Source organism: Siphateles boraxobius, unplaced genomic scaffold, assembly GCF_051911475.1.
Source record: "Siphateles boraxobius isolate OS27281-9 unplaced genomic scaffold, OSU_SipBor_1 82, whole genome shotgun sequence".
Taxonomy (NCBI): domain Eukaryota; kingdom Metazoa; phylum Chordata; class Actinopteri; order Cypriniformes; family Leuciscidae; genus Siphateles; species Siphateles boraxobius.
The window spans coordinates 282,609-302,093 of NW_027509211.1; the positions used below are offsets into that span (position 1 = coordinate 282,609).

Below are 19,485 nucleotides of genomic sequence, written 5' to 3' on the forward strand. Positions count from 1 at the left end.
TTCCGCTCCTCAGGAAACACAGTAGCCCAATTACATGTGCGAATGTCATTAAGATCGTGAAATATTAATCAAAGGCTGCGGGATTTTTATTCAGAATTAACTTTCAAACTGTACAAACTTTTTTTTTCAAAAGTGTGTTTAAAGTTTTTTTAACAATAAATGCTTTGACATTCTTTGCACACACAAAAACCTGTAAGGTCAAGATTCTGGTAAGGCTCCATCAATGTTATTTAAAAGCTTGCGAAACGTTCAGAGATCTTTCAAAAGTAACGTTCAGAGAACATTCTAAAGTAACGTTCAGAGAACATTCTAAAGTAACGTTCAGAGAACATTCTAAAGTAAAGTTCAGAGAACATTCAAAAGTAACGTTCAGAGATCTTTCAAAAGTATCATTCAGAGAAAATTCAAAAGTAACGTTCAGAGAACATTCTAAAGTAACGTTCAGAGAACATTCAAAAGTAACGTTCAGAGAACATTCAAAAGTAACGTTCAGAGAACATTCAAAAGTAACGTTCAGAGAACATTCTAAAGTAACGTTCAGAGAACATTCAAAAGTAACGTTCAGAGAACATTCTAAAGTAACGTTCAGAGAACATTCAAAAGTAACGTTCAGAGAACATTCAAAAGTAACGTTCAGATAACATTCAAAAGTAACGTTCAGAGAACATTCTAAAGTAACGTTCAGAGAACATTCAAAAGTAACGTTCAGAGAACATTCAAAAGTAACGTTCAGAGATCTTTCAAAAGTATCATTCGGAGAACATTCAAAAGTAACGTTCACAGAACATTCTAAAGTAACGTTCAGAGAACATTCTAAAGTAACGTTCAGAGAACATTCTAAAGTAACGTTCACAGAACATTCTAAAGTAACGTTCAGAGAACATTCAAAAGTAACGTTCAGAGAACATTCTAAAGTAACGTTCAGAGAACATTCTAAAGTAACGTTCAGAGAACATTCTAAAGTAACGTTCAGAGAACATTCAAAAGTAACGTTCAGAGAACATTCTAAAGTAACGTTCAGAGAACATTCTAAAGTAACGTTCAGAGAACATTCTAAAGTAACGTTCAGAGAACATTCAAAAGTAACATTCAGAGAACATTCAAAAGTAACGTTCACAGAACATTCAAAAGTAACGTTCAGAGAACATTCTAAAGTAACGTTCAGAGAACATTCTAAAGTAACGTTCAGAGAACATTCTAAAGTAACGTTCAGAGAAAATTCAAAAGTAACGATCAGAGAACATTCTAAAGTAACGTTCAGAGAACATTAAAAAGTAACGTTCAGAGAACATTCAAAAGTAACGTTCAGAGAACATTCAAAAGTAACGTTCAGAGAACATTCTAAAGTAACGTTCAGAGAACATTCAAAAGTAACGTTCAGAGAACATTCTAAAGTAACGTTCAGAGAACATTCAAAAGTAACGTTCAGAGAACATTCAAAAGTAACGTTCAGAGAACATTCAAAAGTAACGTTCAGAGAACATTCAAAAGTAACGTTCAGAGAACATTCAAAAGTAACGTTCAGAGAACATTCAAAAGTAACGTTCAGAGAACATTCAAAAGTAACGTTCTGAGAACATTCAAAAGTAACGTTCACAGAACATTCAAAAGTAACGTTCAGAGAACATTCAAAAGTAACGTTCACATACCATTTTAAAGTAACGTTCAGAGAACATTCAAAAGTAACGTTCAGAGAACATTTTAAAGTAACGTTCAGAGAACATTTTAAAGTAACGTTCAGAGAACATTTTAAAGTAACGTTCAGAGAACATTCAAAAGTAACGTTCAGAGAACATTCAAAAGTAACGTTCAGAGAACATTTTAAAGTAACGTTCAGAGAACATTCAAAAGTAACGTTCAGAGAACATTCAAAAGTAACGTTCAGAGAAAATTCAAAAGTAACGTTCACAGAACATTCAAAAGTAACGTTCAGAGAACATTTTAAAGTAACGTTCAGAGAACATTCTAAAGTAACGTTCAGAGAACATTCTAAAGTAACGTTCAGAGAACATTTAAAAGTAACGTTCAGAGAACATTTAAAAGTAACGTTCAGAGAACATTCTAAAGTAACGTTCAGAGAAAATTCAAAAGTAACGTTCAGAGAACATTCTAAAGTAACGTTCAGAGAACATTCTAAAGTAACGTTCAGAGAACATTTAAAAGTAACGTTCAGAGAACATTTAAAAGTAACGTTCAGAGAACATTCTAAAGTAACGTTCAGAGTACATTCAAAAGTAACGTTCAGAGAACATTCTAAAGTAACGTTCAGAGAACATTTAAAAGTAACGTTCAGAGAACATTTAAAAGTAACGTACAGAGAACATTCAAAAGTAACGTTCAGAGAACATTCTAAAGTAACGTTCAGAGAACATTCAAAAGTAACGTTCAGAGAACATTCTAAAGTAACGTTCAGAGAACATTTAAAAGTAACGTTCAGAGAACATTCAAAAGTAACGATCAGAGAACATTCAAAAATAACGTTCAGAGAACATTCTAAAGTAACGTTCAGAGAACATTCAAAAGTAACGTTCACAGAACATTCAAAAGTAACGTTCAGAGAACATTCAAAAGTAACGTTCAGAAAACATTCTAAAGTAACGTTCACAGAACATTCAAAAGTAACGTTCAGAGAACATTCAAAAGTAACGTTCACAGAACATTCAAAAGTAACGTTCAGAGAACATTCAAAAGTAACGTTCACAGAACATTCTAAAGTAACGTTCAGAGAACATTCTAAAGTAACGTTCAGAGAACATTCTAAAGTAACGTTCAGAGAAAATTCAAAAGTAAAGTTCACAGAACATTAAAAAGTAACGTTCAGAGAACATTCAAAAGTAACGATCAGAGAACATTCAAAAGTAACGATCAGAGAACATTCAAAAGTAACGATCAGAGAACATTCAAAAGTAACGTTCAGAGAACATTCAAAAGTAACGTTCAGAGAACATTCAAAAGTAACGTTCACAGAACATTCAAAAGTAACGTTCAGAGAACATTCAAAAGTAACGTTCAGAAAACATTCTAAAGTAACGTTCACAGAACATTCAAAAGTAACGTTCAGAGAACATTCAAAAGTAACGTTCACAGAACATTCAAAAGTAACGTTCAGAGAACATTCAAAAGTAACGTTCACAGAACATTCTAAAGTAACGTTCAGAGAACATTCTAAAGTAACGTTCAGAGAACATTCTAAAGTAACGTTCAGAGAAAATTCAAAAGTAAAGTTCACAGAACATTAAAAAGTAACGTTCAGAGAACATTCAAAAGTAACGATCAGAGAACATTCAAAAGTAACGATCAGAGAACATTCAAAAGTAACGATCAGAGAACATTCAAAAGTAACGTTCAGAGAACATTCTAAAGTAACGTTCAGAGAACATTCTAAAGTAACGTTCAGAGAAAATTCAAAAGTAAAGTTCACAGAACATTAAAAAGTAACGTTCAGAGAACATTCAAAAGTAACGTTCAGAGAACATTCAAAAGTAACGTTCAGAGAACATTCAAAAGTAACGTTCAGAGAACATTCAAAAGTAACGTTCAGAGAACATTCAAAAGTAACGTTCACAGAACATTCTAAAGTAACGTTCAGAGAACATTCTAAAGTAACGTTCACAGAACATTCTAAAGTAACGTTCAGAGAACATTCTAAAGTAACGTTCAGAGAACATTCAAAAGTAACGTTCAGAGAACATTCAAAAGTAACGTTCAGAGAACATTCAAAAGTAACGTTCACAGAACATTCAAAAGTAACGTTCAGAGAACATTCAAAAGTAACGTTCACAGAACATTCTAAAGTAACGTTCAGAGAACATTCAAAAGTAACGTTCAGAGAACATTCAAAAGTAACGTTCAGAGAACATTCAAAAGTAACGTTCAGAGAACATTCAAAAGTAACGTTCAGAGAACATTCAAAAGTAACGTTCACAGAACATTCTAAAGTAACGTTCAGAGAACATTCTAAAGTAACGTTCAGAGAACATTCAAAAGTAACGTTCAGAGAACATTCAAAAGTAACGTTCAGAGAACATTCAAAAGTAGCGTTCAGAGAAAATTCAAAAGTAACGTTCACAGAACATTCAAAAGTAACGTTCAGAGAACATTCAAAAGTAACGTTCACAGAACATTCTAAAGTAACGTTCAGAGAACATTCTAAAGTAACGTTCAGAGAACATTCTAAAGTAACGTTCAGAGAAAATTCAAAAGTAAAGTTCACAGAACATTAAAAAGTAACGTTCAGAGAACATTCAAAAGTAACGATCAGAGAACATTCAAAAGTAACGATCAGAGAACATTCAAAAGTAACGATCAGAGAACATTCAAAAGTAACGTTCAGAGAACATTCTAAAGTAACGTTCAGAGAACATTCTAAAGTAACGTTCAGAGAAAATTCAAAAGTAACGTTCACAGAACATTCTAAAGTATCGTTCACAGAACATTAAAAAGTAACGTTCAGAGAACATTCAAAAGTAACGTTCAGAGAACATTCAAAAGTAACGTTCAGAGAACATTCAAAAGTAACGTTCAGAGAACATTCAAAAGTAACGTTCAGAGAAAATTCAAAAGTAACGTTCAGAGAACATTCTAAAGTATCGTTCACAGAACATTAAAAAGTAACGTTCAGAGAACATTCAAAAGTAACGTTCAGAGAACATTCAAAAGTAACGTTCAGAGAACATTCAAAAGTAACGTTCAGAGAACATTCAAAAGTAACGTTCACAGAACATTCTAAAGTAACGTTCAGAGAACATTCTAAAGTAACGTTCACAGAACATTCTAAAGTAACGTTCAGAGAACATTCTAAAGTAACGTTCAGAGAACATTCAAAAGTAACGTTCAGAGAACATTCAAAAGTAACGTTCAGAGAACATTCAAAAGTAACGTTCACAGAACATTCAAAAGTAACGTTCAGAGAACATTCAAAAGTAACGTTCACAGAACATTCTAAAGTAACGTTCAGAGAACATTCAAAAGTAACGTTCAGAGAACATTCAAAAGTAACGTTCAGAGAACATTCAAAAGTAGCGTTCAGAGAAAATTCAAAAGTAACGTTCAGAGAACATTCAAAAGTAACGTTCAGAGAACATTCAAAAGTAGCGTTCAGAGAACATTCAAAAGTAACGTTCAGAGAACATTCAAAAGTAACGTTCACAGAACATTCTAAAGTAACGTTCAGAGAACATTCAAAAGTAACGTTCAGAGAACATTCAAAAGTAACGTTCAGAGAACATTCAAAAGTAGCGTTCAGAGAAAATTCAAAAGTAACGTTCAGAGAACATTCAAAAGTAACGTTCAGAGAACATTCAAAAGTAGCGTTCAGAGAAAATTCAAAAGTAACGTTCAGAGAACATTCTAAAGTAACGTTCAGAGAACATTCTAAAGTAACGTTCACAGAACATTCAAAAGTAACGTTCAGAGAACATTCAAAAGTAACGTTCACAGAACATTCAAAAGTAACGTTCACAGAACATTCAAAAGTAACGTTCAGAGAACATTCAAAAGTAACGTTCAGAGAACATTTTAAAGTAACGTTCAGAGAACATTCAAAAGTAACGTTCAGAGAACATTCAAAAGTAACGTTCAGAGAACATTCAAAAGTAACGTTCAGAGAACATTCAAAAGTAACGTTCACAGAACATTCAAAAGTAACGTTCACAGAACATTCAAAAGTAACGTTCAGAGAACATTCAAAAGTAACGTTCAGAGAACATTTTAAAGTAACGTTCAGAGAACATTCAAAAGTAACGTTCAGAGAACATTCAAAAGTAACGTTCAGAGAACATTCAAAAGTAACGTTCAGAGAACATTCAAAAGTAACGTTCAGAGAACATTCAAAAGTAACGTTCACAGAACATTCAAAAGTAACGATCAGAGAACATTCAAAAGTAACGTTCACAGAACATTCAAAAGTAACGATCAGAGAACATTCAAAAGTAACGTTCAGAGAACATTTAGAGAACGTTACTCAGAGAACTTCTAAAACATTTTTAAAAAATTACATTATTATACATTAAAAATTATAGAAATAAAGTGTTTATAACTCAACAGGAACGTTAGAACTTAGAGCATATTTTTTGCAATGGATAGTTTTTTTTTCTCAGGAAGAAAGCAATCCTAAAACATTACATATTATTTCCCAAAAATAACCAAACTGCAACGGTAAAATAATGTTGATGTAATGTTTATGTTTGCTGCACTGTAAAAAAGTGTTATGACAACATATGTATTTACATTGCTTTAACTCATCAAACAAAGTTAAGCAACTTTTTTTCCAAATTATACAGGATTCAACTCTTTTTTAAGTGTTTAATGTAATTTACAGTAAGTTAAAATTACTTAAACTTCTAAGTTGATTGTACTTAAAAAGTTCTGTTCTACAAGATTAAACTATTTTAAGTTAAAATTACTTAAACTTCTAAGTTGATTGTACTTAAAAAGTTCTATTATACAAGATTAAACTATTTTTTAAGTCAGTCTAATGTAATTTAAGTTGAAATGACTTAAACTTCCAAGTTGATTGAAGGCAGCAGTTGTCTTACAGTGTGCAAAGACTTGATTTGCATGTGGAGTTCAGTGAATATGAGCTAGACGAGTGTGTTCTGAAGCTTCAGCACACGGTGGCGCTGCAGACTCTCATCATCATCAGACACGTGACTCTTCCTGCTCCTGTGACCTCATTATCGTGTGTTTAAGCGCTGATCTCTGCTCTCTCACCACATACACACTGACACAATCTGGAATATAGAGCATATTGATAGAGAGAGCGTCAGTGCTGATGCATTTATAGATCATACATTAACATCGCTTTGTTTATTCTGTGTGAAGTTAAATCTGTCTAAGGAATAAAATCATACTTTTAATACCTAAATACTGGAGAAATAATATTCAGCTTTATTATCTCACAGATATCTTCATTTTGTCTCTATAAAACAGCAACAGATCATAATTTCATGCAGAAGGAAACTGATATTTTTCATATTTAATATAAAAATACTTTAGTAACACTTTTCAATAAAGTTTCATTAGTTAACATGATCTAACAACACAGAATACTTTTACACCATTTACTAATATATGATTAAAATCCGTAACACTTTATTTTAATGTCGTTGTTACAAATGTTACATGTATTTACAGTAATAACTATAAATTGCATGCAGTTAACCCTAAACCAAACCAAACCCTACAGTAAGTGCATGTGGTTAATATTACCCAGTATTTAAATATATAATAACAGTGTAACAAAGACACCTTAAAATAAAGTGTAACCAAATAAAGAGTCAACTTAAAATCAAAAGTTGTGTCTGTTATTATTATTTAACAGACTTGCACATGAACTAACAATTAAAATCGGTGGAATTACTAAAATCAGATTATTAATGTGTCTGAAAATCTTAAAAACCTCTCTAAATTCTGGAAGCAAATGAAGTCTTTGTCTGGTTCAAATTCTTCCTCAGGTTTCCCGCAACATATTTTTGTAAATTCAGTTGAAATTAAAAAAACAAAATTGACATAATTGGACAGTTTAACAATCACTGTGTATCAGCTCCAAATCAAGTTATGATTGCTCTGACTCTCGCACTGAAGCATCTTAACTGATGTACAGTCAGGCTTTAGAGCGGCACACAAATTTGTTGCTATTAAATTACATTATAAATGCTTTGGATAAAAAACAACACTGCGCTGACTTATTTGTGGATCTGTCCAAAGCTTTTGACTCTGTTGACCATGAGCTCTTGCTAAATAGACTAAGTAACATTGGATTAGGAAACACAGCTATCAATTGGTTCAAAAACTATCTCACAGAATGAACACAATGTGTTTCTATAGATGGTCTTAAATCAGACTTTTTAGAGATTTCCAAGGGTGTTCCTCAAGGCTCGATTTTAGCTCCTATTTTATTTTCTATATTCATAAATAATATTGGAAAGGATGTGCAAGCTGCTAAACTACACCTTTATGCAGACGATACTGTGATATATTCAGTTGCCCCTTCACCGAACCTTCAGTTAGCCTTCCAACAGCTACACATCACTACACGGCCTCAAGTCAGTGCTAAATACTAAGAAAACAAATCTATGACGTTTTCAAGGGCTCGTTCCCAATCCCAAGATAATATAACTATTAACACACTTAATGGGGACTTAATCGAAAATGTCTCATCATGTAAGTATTTCGGTTTTTTTCTGGACAACAAACTTTCTTTTAAAGTTCATGTTGAAAAGCTTGTAAAAAAGCTGAAACTAAGGCTGGGGTTTTACTTTAGGAATAAGGCTTGTTTTAATCTGTTAGCTAGAAGCAAACTTGTGCAGGCTACTTCCTTTTTGAGTGTTTTGGACTATGGTGATGTTGTCTACATGCACTCTCCATCTTTTAGATTCGGTGTATCATAGTGCTCTACGCTTTTTAACTAACTCTGGTTTCCGTACTCATCATTGTAAGCTGTATGAACTGGTAGGCTGGCCGTCACTAAGTCTACGTAGACAACTTCATTTGCATATTTTTCTACACAAGGCCATGTTGGGTAAATTGCCGGCATATCTATGTAATCTCCTGATGAAAAATTCCAGCAGTTTTCACATACTGTAACGTTCAGAGAATATTCTAAAGTTACGTTCAGAGAACATTCAAAAATAACGTTCAGAGAACATTCTAAAGTAACGTTCAGAGAATATTCTAAAGTAACGTTCAGAGAACATTTAAAAGTAACGTTCAGAGAACATTCTAAAGTAACGTTCAGAGAATATTCTAAAGTAACGTTCAGAGAACATTCAAAAGTATCATTCAGAGAACATTCTAAAGTAACGTTCAGAGAACATTCTAAAGTAACATTCAGAGAACATTCTAAAGTAACGTTCAGAGAACATTCTAAAGTAACGTTCAGAGAACATTCTAAAGTAACGTTCAAGTAAAATGCCATATAACACAAGAATGTAACTGCCATATGTGACCTGTTCCTTTCTATGTGTGACGCTTCTTTGTTTGTTGACTATATTGTATTTTGTATTTAAATTGTAACCGGTGTGCCGTCTTGGCCAAGTCTCCCTCGAAAAAGAGATTTCAGTCTCAAGGGATTTCCTGGCTAAATAAAAATAAAAATGAAACAATGAACAACTGTAGTTTTATTAAGTAACATTAAGGCATTGTAAGTTGATGCAGTGAGTAATGTAGTGTGAGATGTGTGTGTGTGTGTGCGTGTGTGTGTGTGTGTGTGTGTGTGTGTGTGTGTGTGTGTGTGTGTGTGTGTGTGTGTGTGTGTGTGTGTGTGTGTGTGTGTGTGTGTGTGAGAGAGAGAGAGAGAGACAGAGAGAGAGAGAGAGAGAGAGAGAGAGAGAGAGAGAGAGAGAGAGAGAGAGAGAGAGAGAGAGAGAGAACGAGGGCGTTTGAGGTTTCCTTTTCCTGTAGCAAAACACACTGCAAGACACTGAGAGATCAGAACAGCTCGACTTCAGGACAGAATCATCATCATCTTCATCTTCTTCATCTTCTTCATCTTCTTCATCTTCTTCATCAGAGATGATCCTCACGGGCCTCGTGTTCCTGATGCTCACGGCAGCGGCGGACAGCCAAGGTGACGATCATAACATTCACATTCACAACATTCATAATCTGAGCTCATATTCAACGCCTGATCGATATCCACATTCACTATTATTACATGTTGCTCGTTTCATTTGGGCTTCCATTGTTTGTTTGTTTTGTCGAAGAGATAAGCATCACCAATACCGGTGTGGTTCTGACCTGCTATGGAGGAGGAGAGGGTGACGTAAAGTGGATGAAGGAAAAAGTAGAACTGACAACTGAGAAGAATAAGGAGACAACAGTTCTCGCGAATCAGGGAGTAGTTAAAGGAGAGTTCAGCTGTGAATATTCAGAAGGGTCGGACAAAGTCACAGACCTGTTCTATCTCGATGTAAAGGGTGAGGAAACTTCATCTGGATCATTATGCGATGTTTTCATCACACACACACATGCTCACACACACTCTTCTCTCCGTCAGTGTGTGAGAACTGCTACGAGCTGAGCGGGATGATGGCGTCGGGCGTCATATTCGGTGATTTACTGATTACAGGAGCCGTTATTCTCATCGTCTATATGTGTGTGCGGAAAAACACTGGCAGCACACAGCAGAGAGGTAAAACACACACACACACACACACACAACCACACACACACACAACCACACACACACACACACACACACACACACACACACACACACACACACACACACACACACACACACACACACACACACACACACACACACACACACACACACACACACACACACGTGTGTCTCCCTCCTGTTGTGATAAACCTGCTTGGGTTAGTGAGATTCTGATGAATGTAAGTGTTGATGAGCTGGGTCACAGTGAGTCGGTGTTGATGAGCTGGGTCACAGTGAGTCGGTGTTGATGAGCTGGGTCACAGTGAGTCGGTGTTGATGAGCTGGGTCACAGTGAGTCGGTGTTGATGAGCTGGGTCACAGTGAGTTGGTGTTGATGAGCTGGGTCACAGTGAGACGGTGTTGATGATCATTGGGTCACAGTGAGTCAGTGTTGATGAGCTGGGTCACAGTGAGTCGGTGTTGATGAGCTGGGTCACAGTGAGTCGGTGTTGATGAGCTGGGTCACAGTGAGTTGGTGTTGATGAGCTGGGTCACAGTGAGACGGTGTTGATGATCATTGGGTCACAGTGAGTCGGTGTTGATGAGCTGGGTCACAGTGAGTTGGTGTTGATGAGCTGGGTCACAGTGAGTCGGTGTTGATGATCATTGGGTCACAGTGAGTCGGTGTTGATGAGCTGGGTCACAGTGAGTCGGTGTTGATGAGCTGGGTCACAGTGAGTCGGTGTTGATGAGCTGGGTCACAGTGAGACGGTGTTGATGATCATTGGGTCACAGTGAGTCGGTGTTGATGAGCTGGGTCACAGTGAGCTGGGTCACAGTGAGTCAGTGGGTCAGGAACTCTTCAGAATCTCTTCTAGTGTTCAGCAGAAGACAGAAACTCATGCGGGTTTGGGACAACATTAGCGAGAGTAAATGAATACAGAATTTAAATGTTTGGGTGAACTATCCTTTTAACACAAACATTTCAACATTTTCATTGTTTAATTTGTTTTACATCTACAGCATCCAAACCTCGAGCAGCAGGAGCTCCTCCAGTGCCGAACCCAGACTACGAGGTGTGTGTGTGTGTGTGTGTGTGTGTGTGTGAAGCGAATCATGTGGGATAATGTCACAGAGGAATTTTATGAGACATTGCATGTAGTTATTAATCGATCTATAAATAATGTCTGAGCGCAAACGTTTGAAAACGCCCCCCCCCCCCTTTGATAATGGACATTAAAATGCACTATTCAAAGATAAATGGTTGTAATTCAAGAATGCTTTGGAATATAGACCTAAATTTGGTCTTGCTTTAAAGAAAAAACTCGGCAGATTATTGCTGAAGAGAACGCACTTTAAAAAAAATAATTTATGAAAAAGTTATAGTTTAAATTTACAGTAAATCAAATATACTGTACTTAATATTTTTCTTTCATGTAAAATATATATTTTACAAAATATTTTTACTATAAAATTAAATCTATCCAAGTTGTGTTTCAAATTTAAAGTTGATATCACAAAAATTGAAGTTCCCATGAGATTTTGTTTAGGCGTAATAACAGAAATAGCCACCGGGGGACATACATTCCATTGAATTTAAGTGAATGCATTCTGCCGTAACAAATTAATACATTTCTATCCAAATATCACTTCTGTCACTAAATATGGAACCTTGAGACTCAGAGCTTTCTGACAATATGTGTTTTGCCAAGATTAGAAAAAGTTTTGATCATAAATTATGAAACAAAAGGGGAGGAGCCCGATAAAATAATTTAGAGTACCGTTTCTATGGTAACGCAACGTCCAATTTCAAAACGGTTTTCACAAGATGAACTCTGAGTTCGTAAGCTTTCAAATGATACCTAATTTATAACTACTAAAATATCTGATGTAATAAAAAAAAATATATATATATATTATATATTATACTTTTTAGAGGATAATATTATTTTATAATTTTTTATTGACAAATACTAGATTATGTTTTATTATGAATGTTTAGCATTAAAAACCAAAGTTTCAATTATTAAAAGTGTGTGCGTCGACTTTTTGTGACAAAGGTCAGAAACTCCTATAATGATGTCGATTTTTTTATTAATTTTTAAAATATCTATTTAGGAGTCTTAGACCTTTCCAACGATATATATAGTTTGTCATGATTAAATTAGGATTTAATAGTAATATAGTGAAGTAAAGTTAGGCGTCCGCTAGCGGGACGGTGACAGTTAAAGAGCAGATAACTCTGAGTGAACGTTCTATTAACGTTACTGGAAGAACGTTTGTTTATTACCAAGCTGGATCACTTCTCAGCAACATGATTATTTGTGTTATTTACGCAGTTCCTGTCATATAATAAATATATTCTATATTCCACACTGTACAACACGAGTTTTAGCTGTAAGTTTGTGAATATAATTGTGTGATGTTTGTGTTGTTTTCAGATGCTGAATCAGCACACGCGCAGCGCTGATGTGTACGCGGGCCTGAAATAGACGGTGTGTGTAGAAGACATTTACTGTAAACCCTGATGAATCATAGTGTCTCTTACACAGTCCCTTTGTTCCACAGTATGTGTTATTGATTATTGATATGTTAGAGTCAGATTGTGACTCGCTGATCCGTGTTTCGTGGTGTTTTTGTACGGTTCATGAGTGTGTGTTTGTGGAAACTTCTGCTCATGAAACATCGGAAACTCATGATGGAAACATCAGCGTGTGAAATACTGTAACTAAACACGTCTGTCTTTGAGCTTCGTTGTTTTGAAGAGTGTGTCTTGTCTTGTGTTTGTAATCTTCACAGACGTTTATGTTGTTTTTTTGATCTGCAAGTGCAACGATTCATTCGAGATTTTTATCTTATGCAAAATGATTTACATCAACATGTAAACTGAACTCAGTCGAGGGTTGAATGATGCCACTGCAGTACTGGAAAAAAGTGAAAAATAAAGTTGATTTTGTGTAACTGTGTTGAGTGATTTCTGCTTTAAATAGTTTATACTCACGTTGGCCTCTTTTCAAAACTCTTCACACAGTGATCGACATCAGTCTGTGAGAACTAAACCGAGGATTTGCTTTGGCACAGAACGCATTAAATGACCACATCTTTCAAATTACATAAATTCTTTTCTCACACAAACACCATCAAAACTCCTTGCAAAACTTTAAACGTAAGTTCAAAGCATAATACAAAACTGAATAAGACCGCAAACTGCTACATTTCTACAGTAATAAAAAATCTAAATGAAATACTGTCTTTCAATTTCATTATCATCCGTGCCAGACCACATGGGTCGTGTTTATGGAGAGACACCCAACCCTTGCATTGGGTAAACGCTCTGCTCTCTCCCTGGGTTATCAGACTTCAGAGAGCTTCCCTCCAGAGAAACACTCATTAGGGTTGATGTAAACGGACTTGTGTTGGGCAGACTGCAGACTTGTGTTTACCGCCCTCCCCAAACCAGTGTTGGGTTTTACACACTCTTAAAATTGGGTTGTTTTCAACCCAATGGCTGGGTAAATATAAGACAGAACACATGTTGGGTTCATTTTACCCAGTAAATTGTGTTGTTTATTTAACCCAGCATAACGGGTTGATTTAACCCAGCATAGTTGATTCATTTTTACAATAATACTAGTTTCTTTTTATTTTACTTCATACATGAATTAATGTCTATGGATTCACTTAAATCGTTTAAACTCAAAAAAAAAAAAAATACTCGATACAACCATTGGCTTGCATGATAATTCCTTTATTTTCAATAATATTTTACAGTAAAGTATATTTTATTTTGTTTTAATACATATTGCCAACATTTAAGCTCATTAGACAAATATTAGAAGTACAAATGAAACATTTGTAAGTAATTGAAGTGTAATGACCCAGCCTCTGCTGTGCCGTGTCCACTGTAACTGGAGCTCGTGTCGTGTTCATAACTTCAGACGCCCTGCGTTTCACTCGTAGCCCAAATATGCTGTGACTCCATAACCTGTCCACAAACAATCAGTGTATTCTAACATAATACGTATAAATATTCTGTATATTTTTGAATAAAATCATAAAAACCTTATGCAAGGCATCAAACCTGTATTTTACCGAAGACATGCACCATTTTGACGGACCAGCACTGCTCTCTCCTGAAGATGTTGCAAAAAGCTAGCGATAAATAACTCAATCCCTGGGTTGTTATGTCTGACCCAAGATCTAGGTAACACAAGAACACTTCCCAAAAACTGGGTCGTCACGTTTGCCCCAGGGGCTGGGTAACACAACATCTACCCAAATACTGAAAAAGATAACCCCAAAAAAATTATCCAAAAGGCTCAACCCAGGATTTGGGTAGAAAAAATAGCCCAGCGCTCCCCTTAGGTAATGAGTGTTGCTGTGGGCAGAACTCCTCGTTAACCTCCCTCTCCTATTAGTTTCGGAGTGACCAAGAGCTTTCCTCTGCATATTTATTCCTCAGGGTTGAGGTTAGGCAGATTCATTATTACGGTAAGTCTCTCTTTACGTTTCCCTCCCTCCCCAACTGTTGTTGGGTTTTAAGTAGGGCTGTGCGCTCCCCTGTGGCTGGGTCACTTGGTAAACGAGTCGCTAACCCTTTTACCGACCTGTCCAATTTCTGGATTGAAGTTCTAAGCAGGGCTGAAAGCTCCCTGTAAACGAATACTCCCTTAGGGTCAATAACAGATAGATGTAATTATGTTGGGTAGTCTGCATTGCATCCCTCTCTTCCATCTGCCTCCCTCCCTGACTATGGTTGGGGCTTGAAGTTGTGACTTTTATCCCCTTGGGACGGAGCTATTATGCTGAAACGTGAGGGTTGTCATTGGCAGAACGCAAGCGTACAATGCCCCTCTTTTACCGCCCTCTCCAGTTATATACTGGAGTTTCAAGTGTGGTTAATGGCTTCTTCCAGTCGTGTTCTTCCGTAGGGGTTATACAGGGGAAATGGGGAAGTGTTGGACAGTCAGCATAGTATCCCTCCCTTCCACTTATCTCCCTCCTCAACTATAGTTGGGCTTCAAGTGGAGATGTACGCTCCTCTTTTGGATGGGTTGCTTGGTAGTATGAGTCGCAGTAATTGAATCCCATGTTACTCTTTTCTGCCCTCCCCTATTATTTGGAATTTAAGTTGGGATAAAAGCTTGCCTTTTAGACAAGTATCTCCTTAGGGTCGATACAGGTAGATGGAGTGATTATGGGCAGTGTAATCCCATTTACCTCCCTACCCAACTAGTGTTGGGTTTGAAGTAGGGACATACTGTACACTCCCCTTCGGGTGGGTGCTTTAGTGGCTTTCTTAGCTAGAACACTGTAAAAGTAGAGGTATCAACTCCTTTTTATTCCTTAGCATAGCGCCGCAGATCGCTATATACAGAGTGCCCTTTACCTTGGTCAGGGTATGAGCTTGGGAATAAGGGTTATGGGCAGGACACAAAAGCATCCCATTCTCTTATTTGCTACTCTACCCAATTAATTAGTTATTGTGGGTTTCAAGTAGGGTCTAAGCTCCCCTGCGATTCCCTCGGAGTATAGAGTCTGGCTCACAAGAATCTCTTTGGGTTTGTTTGTGGTCAGGATATGTGCTATATTAGCATAGCAATAGCTAAGTCCTTATAGCCTTGCTTCCGGGTTTCCAGGTTAAGACCGGTCTGGTGCCCGGATGGGGCTGTTTAAACCAAGGCAGAGGATTTAGGGGTTATTCCCTAAACACCTGTGGATATTGGCTTGGGGAGCTGAGCCACTGTGCATCTCTTGCTCAAGTCACAATGAATGTGCCCTTTGGTGTCGACTTGCTTCCGTAGAGCCACTGAAGTGTTTAGTCACTGAAGAATTCACTGAATGATGAACTGCTGTGCAAAGATGAAAGTTTTGAAAAAGTATTGAGAAATGTGTCAATGCGATTGTAGAAACCAGTAATACTTTCACATATGGTGGTCTGCAGTATAGAGACAGGGCGTGCATGTGTGTGTGTGTGTGTGTGTGTGTGTGTGTGTGTGTGTGTGTGTGTGTGTGTGTGTGTGTGTGTGTGTGTGTGTGTGTGAGTGAATGCATAAACCCAGCTAACAGCGAAGATTCTCAGGCATTGGCTAACGTTATCGTAAAGATATCTACAAACGTTCTTCCAGAAACGTTAAAACAATGTTTGTTCAGAGTTATCTGGCCTTTGATAATGTTCTCAAAACATCAGCTCAACATTATTTATACATCGTTTATGGAGTGTTTTTCTCTAAAATTTCTCTAAAATTTCATTTCAAAGTATTTTAAATGTTGCTACTTGTTTCAGAGCGTTCAGAGGAAATGTTCCGAGAACATTCAAAAGTAACGTTCCGATAATGTTCGCATACACAAGAATTATTATTTTTTAAAATATTGAATAAACTGGATGTTTTGAACGTTCATAGAACATTCAGAAATGTACGTTTTATAACTTAATATGAATGTTAGAAAACATTGTTAGAGTATATTTGTGTAATCTGGGTTTGCGTGTGTGAATGTATAAAGCGTGTCTGTGTGGTTGATGTGAACGTTGATATTGTTCAGGCAGTTTTCTGCTTTTCTCGTCTCTGAACGGAAACCACAAAGAAAACATACCAGAAATGAGCCGGTGACTAATTATAACCTATCAAATACATGAACGGTTTATTAACACTGAGCTCTGATGACATCATAAAGCTGAACTGGATTTCTTTCATCATTTACTCCCCGTAATGTTGATCAAACCTGAATTACTTTATTTCTTCCGCTGAACACAAAAGAAGTTGTTTCGAAGAACAGCGGGAACCAAACAATATTGACTTTCATTGATATTCCTCAAAATATCTTCCTTTGTGTTGATTAACGATATGAGTAAATGATGACAGAATTATAATTTTTGGGTGAACGATTCCTTTAAACGTTCACAATAATTTATTCATGTTTCTACCCGCATTATATTCATATCTTTACCGTAAACACCTTCATTTAGTCTGCGCTAATCGACAGCGCGTTTATGCAACCTGCATATTCCCTTTACAGTTTTTCTCGATTGCTAAAACACATTTCTTGAAAGCTGCTCTCCTTTTCTCTAAACTGTGAACACAAAACCCCATTTTCAAGCTACATTCACAAAACCTCAGACTCTTCTTCCAAAACCAAACTTTCACCTCAAAACAGTTCAATCTGTGCTCAAAACTGAACTATGTTGTCAAATCGTGCCCCGAGTCAATCAAAATTAAAAACACTACTGAACAGTCACTAAACACTACGTAGAAAAATAGAAAACACAATGCTCAGTACATGAAGCTGGAGAAATAAATGTTTATTGTTCACTGTAGGCTAAATGCATGTTGCAAAACAAAAAAAACCTGTGCATTTACTGGAGCACTTGTACAAAAAGACAAAACAGAAATCTTGTGTATTTACACATAGCACTTGTAAAAACAAACAGAAATCTTATGCGTTTGCCACTTGTGTACAGTAAGTATGTGTGTGTGTGTGTGTGTAAAAATAAAGTACAAAAATATACAAATAAGTGCATTACTCAGCCACAGCATCATGTCTCCGTACTGGGTCAGGCCACAGGACTTCATCCACATCACAGGCCACATTTTGTCTGGCCAGGCAATGGGAGAAAAACCCCCTGGCATGCCGTATCCAGGCTTGGCGTGCCTCCACACCGATGTCACCACAGGCAAGTCCCATGGCTTGCAGGAGATTTACCCTGGTGTAAGGTTGGCGTTCATATACCTTCCACCGCCATGAGGAGAAGAATTCCTCAATGGGGTTTAGGAAAGGGGAGTACGGTGGAAGGCAAAGATTGATAAAACCTTGGTTCATATTGAACCACTCTCTACCCTGGAGGGCTCTGTGAAAACTCACATTGTCCCAAACAACAACATAGATGGGATGCTCATCCTGCTGCCCTAACAGAGCATCTCGCATGTGATTGAGGGAAATGAGGAGCTGGTGAGTGTTGTAGGGCCCCAGGTTGGCATGATGGTGGACAACCCCATGATTGCTGATGGCAGCACATAATGTGACATTGCCACCACGCTGCCCAGGAACACCAACAATGGCCCGATGGCCAATCACATTACGGCCTCTCCTTCTCCTTTGGGTGAGATTAAACCCAGCTTCATCCATGTAGATGTATTCATGGGGTCTTTCCATTGCATCCAGTTGAAAAACCCTCTCTAGAAATAGAGATAGTTTTGTAAGTGATATGGAAAAGTGATTTAGGCCACTACAGTAAATCACAACTTAGAGTAATCAACATTGAATGTGTCTGGATATATGCCAACCTGTACATACTGGAATCTTTGCTCTTTGACTCGGTCTGAGTTGCGATCAAAGGGCACTCTGTATAGCGGTTTCATGCGCAGTTGTTGCGCTTGAGGACACGATCAACAGTAGAGAGGCTGACACTGTTGATACCCTCAAAATTTACATGGTCCTCAATGATCTTTTGCTGAATTTCACTCAGTTTAATGGCATTGTTCTCACGGACCATATCAACAATTAGGGTCTCTTGGTGTGTGGAGGATTAGTGACCCCCCATGTGGCAGTCTTTCAATTCTACAAAAATAGAACATGGAGTTACAAAAAATATACATGGAATACCAGGCCTACAAACAGTTAGACCAACCCTCCATTACAATTCTACAGTACATTGGTACAGTGATCTACTGAAACATATATTTACTTACAGTATACTGTGGTACAGTATATAGTATGTCATACAGTAATTGCTGTCAACATTTACATACTGTATTATAATGTCAAAAAAAGGTAATTACCTGTTCTCTTCTCTAAATCTTCAGATTATGGTGGACACAGTGAGTCTACTGATGTTTGGTTGTACCCTTTGTCCAGCCTCCCCCATGCTCATACCATGGACAAGAACATGGTCAATCACAGTAGCTCTGATTTAATCAGATATTACTGTTGTTTGTCTTCGCTGACCACCTCGACCTCCTCTCACACGAACTCTTCCTCTCAGATTTTTGTCCATTGTAGGGCCTCACAAACCAGTGCTCTCTGAACTGGCTTACTGTATATGTCCCTCACATCATAAGCCACAAGTGTGATCAATTTTGAGTTGTTGTGTTCAAGCGGTGACACCTTTGCTTTAATTGTGTTTGACTTTTGTCACCTGTGCTCACCATTATGCAGCACGGGTGCATCACAATGAAAATGTGTTGGCAAGTTGTGTCTAAACAGGTGAAAAGTGCTTATAGTTTTGCCAAAAGAGTGATTGATTCAATCAGTGGGTTCAGGCAACTGAGCATTTGGTTCAGACAATAGGGTTTAGTGTTTTAGCAATTGAGAAAAACTGTAATAAGCTGAAATCACTTTGTTCTGTGATGAATCTGAGTGGAAAGAATCGACAGCACAGC

At 36.9% G+C, this 19,485-nt stretch overlaps 1 protein-coding gene across 1 annotated transcript; it reads left to right on the forward strand.

Moving 5' to 3' along the window:
* Nucleotides 1-9,330: 9,330 nt before the first annotated feature.
* On the forward strand, nucleotides 9,331-13,069 carry LOC143730830 (T-cell surface glycoprotein CD3 epsilon chain-like). The gene is made up of 5 exons (XM_077221380.1): nucleotides 9,331-9,568; nucleotides 9,705-9,917; nucleotides 9,998-10,132; nucleotides 11,132-11,184; nucleotides 12,550-13,069. Exons 1-5 carry the CDS (start codon nucleotides 9,514-9,516, stop codon nucleotides 12,598-12,600), a joined length of 507 nt encoding a protein of 168 aa, XP_077077495.1. The 5' UTR covers nucleotides 9,331-9,513; the 3' UTR covers nucleotides 12,601-13,069.
* The last annotated feature ends 6,416 nt before the right edge of the window (nucleotides 13,070-19,485 follow it).